At 37.1% G+C, this 9,800-nt stretch overlaps 1 protein-coding gene across 9 annotated transcripts in view; it reads right to left on the reverse strand.

The window, feature by feature from the left end:
- The window catches only part of trpm3 (transient receptor potential cation channel, subfamily M, member 3), a 103,417-nt gene extending 98,447 nt beyond the window's left edge, over nt 1-4,970 (reverse strand). For all 9 annotated transcript variants that reach the window (XM_086174337.1, XM_086174332.1, XM_086174335.1 and 6 more), the window contains exon 1: nt 4,334-4,970. In XM_086174337.1, coding sequence (XP_086030463.1) covers nt 4,334-4,423 — 90 coding nt within the window. In that variant the 5' untranslated portion in view covers nt 4,424-4,970. The remainder of the gene's footprint in view (nt 1-4,333) is intronic.
- Between the last annotated feature and the right edge of the window lie 4,830 nt (nt 4,971-9,800).

The raw sequence follows: 9,800 nt of genomic DNA on the forward strand, positions 1-9,800 counted from the left end.
TGACCAGCTCTATCCCTATTCAGTTCAAAAGATACAATAATTGAACTGCTTCTGAAAACGTGTCTAAAGACACTTGAATTGCTTTGACCAGTCTGTAATGGTATGACATTTATTTTAAATGTTTGAATGTGCTAAAATAAAAAAATGCTAGAAAACTTTTAAGAAAAAGAAGTTTTGAGACATTTGGGAAAATTACATTATAGTGACTTGTCCATACTGTACATACTTACCAAATAACAGGACAGACTCTGTCATTGTTGTGCAAATAAAGCCAAGTTTTCAACCTCACACTGCCGAGCACTCAGTCCCAAGATACATCTCAGAGCTGTTAAAGTGAGGCATGATCTTGAGGCAAAAACATTTAGAGAGGAAACTGAATATTCACAGCTTTATTTCCTCTTTTCTGCACACTGGTAATGCAAATACATCTGTGATCATCACAATACATGCCAGAAAAAGCTTTTTCAGAATGCTGCTGCTAGACTAATCAAAGCTAAGAGCTCAACGCTCCAATTTAGCACCTCTTATTTGCCTTCTGGTACAGTTTAGAATTCAGTTTACAATTTTATTAATTACCTTTAAGGCCCCAACTGGGCACCCAAAGATATTTTGCACTCCCTGATGCTGTGAATACCTGGTTGTCTTTCCACATCCAGAGACAACCCCTACATCTACCACCTCTAAACCTGGTCCTTACTCCCAGAAACAACCCTATTGAGGAGATCAGATAAGCAAATTCCCTGTCCTGTCTATATTCATCTTAAAATCATATTTTTGTAGCTATGTTACACCTATGACTTTCCGAAACAGGTTAACATAGTCTGACTTTCATTTTTTTCCTCCTCATCAACCAATTAAATTTTTCATTTAGTTTCTGTAATTGTTTTAGTAGTGTGTTTCATTTTGATGCGTTTTATTTCCGTCTTGACCTTTCAATTGTTTTAGTTGTTTTTATTGTATCAGATATGTGGATGTGCCTCTAAATGCACTTTGAAATTTGTTGTTTTAAAGCGTTTATGGGGATGAAGGTTATTATTATTTTTAGGAAAAAAAATCTCACAACATAAAGGGGAAGACTCAAACAGGGTAAAAAAGAAATCAGAGGTGAAGACATTGAAGTCACCAAAGGGTCAAATATTTTTCCCTTCCATATCTCTGTCTGATATTCTTTTGACATTTATACATCAGTCTGTTACATCTACACACAGTATCAGGTATATGCTCAGTATTTGAAATGAAGTGTCGCAAGTGATTTGATAAATATTAACTCTTGGGCCTAAAGTGGGACAATACATGGGACCAGCATAAATTTTATTCTGTTTGCTTATCCAGGAGAGTGCACTTTGACTTGACTGGATATGCTCTCGGAGATACTGAGACTATAACTTCCCTGAACTGATTGAACTGATATTTTCTATTAAGATATACAACAATAGACTCAACTAAATGCCTATCTTGATAAAAGAACATTATGTAATGTTTCCTCTGTTTAAAAAAATGTCAGTGAAATTAGAACTTTGAAAACAAACCTAAAATAAAAGATTGAAATAATTAAATGTACGATGTGTCAAAATTGTGTCATTATTTTGTCATTAATTTCAGTATAAACTTCATCTTTTGTCCACTGCCATTTTAGCAGTTATAATGTCATCACTTGGGATGAAACCCTGACCTTTGAATATATAATCGCTTCACATTAATATGAGGCTCAATTCTATCTTTTTAAATGAAAATCATAAACCAGTCACATGCAAGCGTGAGCTATTTTATCAGACTGGAAGCCGCAACTCCACCAACTAAACTGGCAGTCAAAAACTCATGTATAGATTGGTTTCTGTGCTTTATGTACATCATCATAGAGTTTTGTGGCAAACAGAGCATTGGTTGTCTTCACATAGTAAGCCTCATCGTATTGTCAAATCCAAATCAATAGAAAAATGTTCAGTTTCCACAACAATGCTGCAGGGCGTTGACAATGTGCACACACATAGAGTCTCTTATGTATACACTCTGTTTCTGGTAGGTGTATCAGGACATTTGATTGCAGAGAACATCAGAAATCAATGGACTGTCCGGAGAGTCAAATGGATCCGCCCCCCAATTTGATAGACATCTAACATTTTCTGAATATTTGGTTTAAATCTGGAATTTGTCTTCCTGTGAGATACAACCGCTAATGGACAGCTAATGTGCCTGTGTTTGCACCTGATATAATGTTTTCCTACATGCAGCCTCTGCGATCACCTCAATGGCTACATGTCACTGAAATGACATGAAATTATAATTACTGAACAAAAAACAAATGTTACGTCACATTGCATTCTTTTATTCTTGTATCATTGATTGTGTTTACACACACGGGTCTATTAAGTATCCACTGTCCTTTTAGCCACAGTGGTTCTAGATTGTTATGTATTTGAAAAAAAAAGGCATTTATTCTCTGTTTCTTTCACTCAGTCACTTACAGAACTTGTTTTGGGTTTTTTTTTCAGCTACAGCTGGTTCTGTAGTAAATGTGTCATAACTGCACAAACCTACAAACTGACAAAAAATCTGATGAAGATATTTTCCTGCCCAAGTGAGAGAGAAAACATTTCTCTGAGCAGACTATTTCTTTTAGTGAAGTACACAAAAACGAGTAGATAGATAGATAGATAGATAGATAGATAGATAGATAGATAGATAGATAGATAGACAGATAGACAGATAGACAGATAGATAGATAGATAGATAGATAGATAGATAGATAGATAGATAGATAGATAGATAGATAGATAGATAGATAGATAGATAGATAGATAGATAGATAGATAGATAGATAGATAGATAGATAGATAGATAGATAGATAGATAGATAGATAGATAGATATAGAGAGAGAGATCTAACCTCAACAGTTTGGTGCTTGCAAGAGTTCCTCGCATTTGTCCCTTTTTCCTAATTCAAACATATTCACTTGGAGGATACTTATTGTTGTTCCAATTATTGTGATACTTAAGTGATACCAATTATTGTTCACTTATTGTTGTGTGATGTATTTTGAAGGCAACACCAGGACGGGAATAAAAACAACATCTACAAAATGTCACTTTCATGTGAAGGTCAAATTTCTGTGTATGTCCTAAAACAGAGGCATAAATTATATACATATTTATTCAAAGCTGACTATTGATTTAATCAGAAACATGCAAATGCTTGATGTGTGCGTCCCACCATTCTGGTTGTGTGGTTAAACATCAGGACAAAACTGCTGTATAAGGCATTTTGATTAAAGAAGATCAAAGGAGATGCATTCAAGACCTCCAACAATGGTGCTCCTCACACAGTTATAAAAACTGGCTTATGGAGGCAAATTAATGAATAAAGATGAGGTGTTTAGCAATGAATGTCTGAAAAAAAATAGGCATTTTGAATTTTTAGAAGCCACAAGCCATGTGCAATACACAGATTAACCCACACAGCTCCAATGGAGATATTGGACCATTTTCTCTCTTTCTCTCGCTCTCGCTCTCTCTCTCTCTGTCTCTCTCTTTCTCTCTCACACACACCTGCACATACACACACACATACGCACACAAACCTTGCATTCCTACTTAAGTGATAAAAATGGAGAAATTAGTCCAGCAAACTTCATATCCATGTACAAAAAAATCTTGCATTTGATGTTACAAATACAGATATCCAAAACTCAAAGGCTAACATCAATAATTACTGATTATCACCCCCCCCAAATCTAAATATTTTCTGTTTCCTCATGGTCTCCTTTACTACTCAAATGCTTTTTTCTTTCCTTCCTTCTCCAAGCGTCTACTTTATTATTATGCCAGCTTTGATCATCATCCTTTCAGCGATACTCTTATTTCTAAGAAACCACTCACACCCTCAAATATGTTTTCATCTCGTGTCCATTACTTATTTACTGTTTTATTTTTCTCTCTTTCAGTCACCAAAATCGTGAGTTTTCTTTTTCTTTTTCAACCATTCTTCTTTTATCCAACATTATGCATTATCCGTGTCTCCATTTTTGTCCTTGCCTAGTTAGAGCATCACTCTACTTGAAAACATCTCGGTTCCAAATCAGTGTGCTTTCATGCAGTCAGTTCTGCCTCACTTCTTTTCATTTTCATTGACACAATGCCATGCTTTTAGATGAAATACACAAGAAAGCTGCAAATTAATGTGGCATATTTCAGACATTCATTTTCTATCACCCATAGCTTCACACCTTTCTTCTTCCCTTTCTTTGAAAGTGACACATACCATAAACACTGATACATTCCACAAAACATTTCCTGGGACTCTTTCCCACTCTTTCTATTAAATGTGTTATTTTACCTTTAGCAGCCGTACAGATGGCAGAAACGCTGCATGGCACAGTTTTCTGATAGTCCAGTTGATTGGTCGCGGTGCGTCCAGTTGGTTCATGATGCCCTTTCTTCACAGTGCAGCCACTGGTGCCTGGAAGGTTTCCCTGGCCCCAGGATTAATGTTGCCCCACTAAGGGGGCAAAAAGGGGAGAGGATCTCCAACTCCGAGTGCAAAAATGCACACAAGTCCCAGGGCATGACCCCTCTACTCACAACCATCAACCACTAATGCCAACGCCACCACTTTGATACATTTACTTCCCAAAAAGATGAGGGTTTTACTTTGGCAGCTTTCCCCTGCCTACCTGCCCTCACTATCTTCAGGCCCGCAAAAATCCAAAGAGTCCAAGTCAAGCCAAAGCTGGAGTATCAGGGACATTAGATTCCTCTTCCAGTCGGCTCTGGTGCAAGAAAAAAATTAACGCGCTGGAGCATTTTCCCAGAGAAGAGAGCAGAAACGCACAACAGAGAAAAGAGACCTTAGTGTGTGAGGGATGCAGGTGGAGGAAGAGAAGGAAGAGAGGGAGGAAGAGAGAGAAGAGGTGGAGATGTCGAGAAGAGGAAAGGCAAGCAGTGCAGCGCAGTATAGCATATAGGGGGATAGGAGAGAGAAGGAGAGCAGTGCAGAGCGCATAAACTGAGCCGCCTGACAGGCAGAGGGTTACATTTGAAGCTGCATTTACACCACTGTCTCCAAGATGAGGGAGAGGGAGACAGGGAGGGAGAGAAAGAGAGAGAAGGAGGAGACATAAAACATGATCCAGATATTATTGACAAAGAAGCTGAAAGCCAAACTAAGGGGAAAAGGATTCAAGAGGAAGTCATTTCATTGGGGTAGAACAAAGAAGAGGCAAAATTGTGATTATTTTAAAAAAAAAAAGAAACTACTGTATGGTTGTCAAAGGGAAAAAGATTGAACCGCTGTCATTGTTCTGTCTTACAGAGCAAATTTGTTGGCGCTTGTAGAAAGATATATCAAAAGGAAAAAAGAATGATGCTGTGGCAGCTAAAAAAAGTATGACCTACTTAATGAATTGCATGTTAGACATTGCACATTTATGAATAAACCACTCTGAAGGACGACACACAGTATCAGAGCTGTTTGCCATGTCGAGACTTGGTATTTGGTGTAAATATTTGTTGACAGTTACACTCGCCAATCAACCCAAACATGATGGACACTGGCAGGTGCAATTGTAACATAAATATCAACTATTATTCACCTTACAAATCAGGAGTCACAATGTGCTGGCTGATCAGTTATCTAATAGAATAAAAAAAGACCATAGATATTCTCCCAATGCTTCGTCTGGGAACATGTGTTTAAGTAATGATATAGAGCTGTGTTTGCATGAGTTTATAGATAGTATGAATTTATTTTTATTTCTGAGGCTAAGCCAAACATAAGAAATTGTGTGAGAGCAAACACACCAGATTAATCACTAACATGCCTTACAATCATAACAGAGCCTAAATTAGACAATGAAGTAGACATGTTATGCATGTGAATCGGTGTTCGTGGTTGCGGGCGTTGGTGCACATATGTGTTATTTCCTATAACTAACAAATTAGAAATGTCACATTTTGAGCCAAGTGGCGCTTCCACCTCATCAATAGGGAACAGCGAATTATGAGGGGTTAATGTAATCCCTAATGTAAGAAACATGCTATTCTAATTCTATTAGCATGAGCTGAGGAAAAACACTCATTTAGTCATCACAAGATTTATTATTTGATTAGGATAATGATTTGTCACCTCCTAAATGAGTCTTGAGTGACACTATGGGACAAGCTGGGGCTCATCTGCCATTCCAGTTCTCCTGCCGCTGCGAGGTGAAGAGCACTGGACTGAGAAAGTCAACTCGATGAGAACGGGACATTGAGCGGGTAAATAGACCCAATTAGTATTTTCTTCCTTAATTGTTCTCAAACTGCTTTACAACACCATTTATTTCATATTCAGACACAGCTGGCTTGTAAGGAGGGTCTCTGATTGCAGCAGTGTATTTAGTAATTAAAAATGTGCTCTGCCTTTTTTCATTTCCATTAAAAATAGAGATTTTACTCGGTGAGGAGGTTTTACTTTGACAAAGAGAGGGACATTAAATTGATACATTGCCGATACATGCGGTGAAATGCAGGCATTTGTTGTAAAAGGATTAATAGTGATGATTTTGTGCACTCTATACCATATAAATGGTATTAAGAGTTACCTATTTGGCATGCTGTTAAATGCAAGGCCTAATCCATCATCTATTTACCACCCAAAAAAAACATATCACAGAGATGGAAGCTATTGCCCGCTGGTGCTGTTTAACCTCCATTTGTGTACCCATGTTGCATGTAATATTATTGATGTAAAGCCTCAGCTACATATTTGTTGTACAAAGACATATGTGGCAGGCATAAAAGGTATTTATGATTTAGTTGCAGAACTAGTGACGAAGCAGCCAACGGTTTCAACAATAAAACTCCTCCAGACTAATATTTGGCATGAAGAAACAAAGTTGAAACTCACAGTGGGGACAGAAAACCCTGTCAGAGTTGTTTCTTTCAGTTCAAACGAGTTGTTATACATAACGTGGAAAAAAGATTACATTAGAAAAGAAATGCGTTTGTAAAAGTAAACCTAATTTACATCTTAACAATTGTTAAAAAGCAAATAAATAAAAAAAAAAAACCTCTCCAAAGCCTGGCTTTGGCAAATGAAGTGGAAGAATGTGATATCATACATTTGCATATTTCAGCTTCATCACAGATGAAAGCATTAAGAAGAAGACAAGTTGTATCAACTCTCATGATGTGACACAGTTTGAGGAGGAAAACGTGTGTGCGTGAAAAGAACCACAAGAGCTGAGTGAAGGGAAAAGGCAAACGGCAAAGACCCCTCCAAGCAATGTCTTCTCACCGAAGAAATAAATCTCTGCCTGCTTTGAGGGAGGACAAAGCATTTGCACATTGAAGGTCCATTAGTCGCTGTTTGGAAACCAGGTAAATCAGGCATTGGAATGACCTCTGGATGTCCGTCCAGGGTGACATTAAAGGTTTGATAAAGTTCTTACAGCTACCAATAATTCACCCATCATTGGATTTCACCGTTCTTCTTCCCCAAGCTTAATGTATCTGTGAAACCATCTATCCCTCCCTCCATCCATCCATCCATTATCCGCAATGCTGACCCTGCTCACAGGGTCTCAAAGGAGCTGAGCCAATCCCATACGCATTCAATTCATTTAATGCCTGTATCATATAGAAATCAGACATTCCTGTTATGATGTAAAGCAGGACATTTATGGAAAATAGTGCAATTGAAAATCCCAGCAATGTCTTTTGTTTTACCATCTGTATTTTCTTTTCTGCATTTTTCCGTCCCTGATTAACAACGATTTTTGTCCCAAGGTAAAAGCGTTCTAAAAAATAGTGATTCACATATGGCTATAACAATGAATTACTAAAACACAAAGTATGTGTGCTTAAAAGATACAAGTTGAAAACAAAAAAAAAAAGTTCTGCAAATAAAATAGAGCTGGAATGCCCATTTAATCAGTTTTAACTTTCAGATGTTGGCTACCTTTCCAATGAATAGTCTGTTTAGAAAATAGGACAAATATCCAGGTGCAGCTTAATATGAAATATGTTACTGCAGAAGGTAGGAATAAGCACCATGTTAATTTGGTTGCTATGATTACATGACACATCATTACATACTGTCCAAAGCCAGCACAAGCATCAGTAAGGAAGAAATGCTGTATTAAAGAATTACAAGCACCTAAGATACATATTCTCTTGTTTTTAGTTTTCACTGCAGATGTAGTATACACAAGTGAATTGTTATAAGTAACAGGAATTTAGTAAGGCAATAAGCCCCAAAAACATCTAGCCATCACTCAACTCTCCAAACTCTCATTCCTCAGATATGAAGCGTGCTAATAAAAACGGCAGAATCCTGCCAGCCATATTTTCCTGTTTACTGGTTTGCTAAATTTAGTGTGTCTTTATTATCCCCCAAGAGTGTCTCCATCTAGTAACTCTTTAAAACTATTTGGGGACAAGGTCATATCAAAACAAGAAATTAGCGCACAATTAAGAAACTCTAATATTTTTAGCATGCTTGAATTTGTGAAGGAAGAAGTGTGTGTGATCTTAACTTCATCTGCTGCTGAAATAAAAGCAGATATGGTTCAAAGCTTTCGATGACCGCACGCACTTATGAGGTCCACTTATAAGTTTAGAACTGTAAAAAAAAAGGCTGAAATTAAAGGTAAATGCAATGTACAAAATAACACATATAAATTGTAAGTTGTTGTTCCTTGGTTGTCTCAGGCTAGCTTAACTATCCAAGTCATTTGAATAAACATTGTGTGGATAAATGAGGCAGTATTAAAAGCTACTTAACATGTGAAAACATATGAAATTGTTTTTCTGGAAGCGAAATAAGATGCATAGTCAGTTACTGCAGGCATATTTGGTATGGCAATTATGTTAACAGAATGTCTCCAATTGTTTGTATTTCTGTCAAACATTATCTAGTTGCTGTGTCTATTCATCATCTATAACAGCAAATCTGGTTAAATATTTTAATTAATAAGTTGAGATACCACCTCACAGTTAGAGAATTTTTTGCCCTGACAGCCAGAGACAGACAAGAATATCCACCTCAATATTCCACAGCTCCCTTCTGAACCGAGGCCTCAGAAATTTTGTCTGTCAACTGAGTCACTGTGGAAATAATGTTTCTGACTAACTCTGTCTTAGCATGTGTGTGTTTGATGGAGAAACAAATGTGTGTTAGTAAACCTTCACCCTGTAAACCCCCTCCCTTGATTCACACTTTCATTTCACCCAATAGGTCAGTAAAGCTGAATGCATCACCCTGCGTTATCTCTTTCCAAACTCTAGATGGAAACCTTCTAATACACATTTCCCAGCTTATGCTGACACATTACATCAAATGATCTCATCCATTTTAGACATTATCAGTCTGGTTGTACAGATTAAGGATAGAGTCACAGCTTCCCCGGCTCCTGAAACTACATTTATTAGTTAAATCTTTATTGCCTACGTTTCTTTAAAGAAACATCTTAAGAATTACTCTTCAGCCACCAGAGGGCATCAGCTCAACACCGTGCAAATGGTGTGTTTCTTTCATCTCATCACACTTTTTAGCCACACACACACCATTAAAACATAAAAGTATGAAAAACATTTGCAACGACCTGGATGAGATTTCAAATACTCATAGTTCGTTTCTCATCACTGAGAGCTTGAGTATAATGATGAAAGCATAATAACAGATACCCAAAATCCTTTTACTACTGTCATGTCCCCCTTCATTAAAATGTACATACCAAGAATTGCACAAGTTGTGTATACAAACAAAATAAATGTACCAAGAGTGGTCATTTTATATATGCAGGTTTCATCTTAAGTAAAAT

Source organism: Fistularia commersonii, chromosome 26 (assembly GCF_037954325.1).
Source record: "Fistularia commersonii isolate RoL2024-O1a breed Wild chromosome 26, RoL_Fcom_v1.0, whole genome shotgun sequence".
Lineage (NCBI taxonomy): Eukaryota > Metazoa > Chordata > Actinopteri > Syngnathiformes > Fistulariidae > Fistularia > Fistularia commersonii.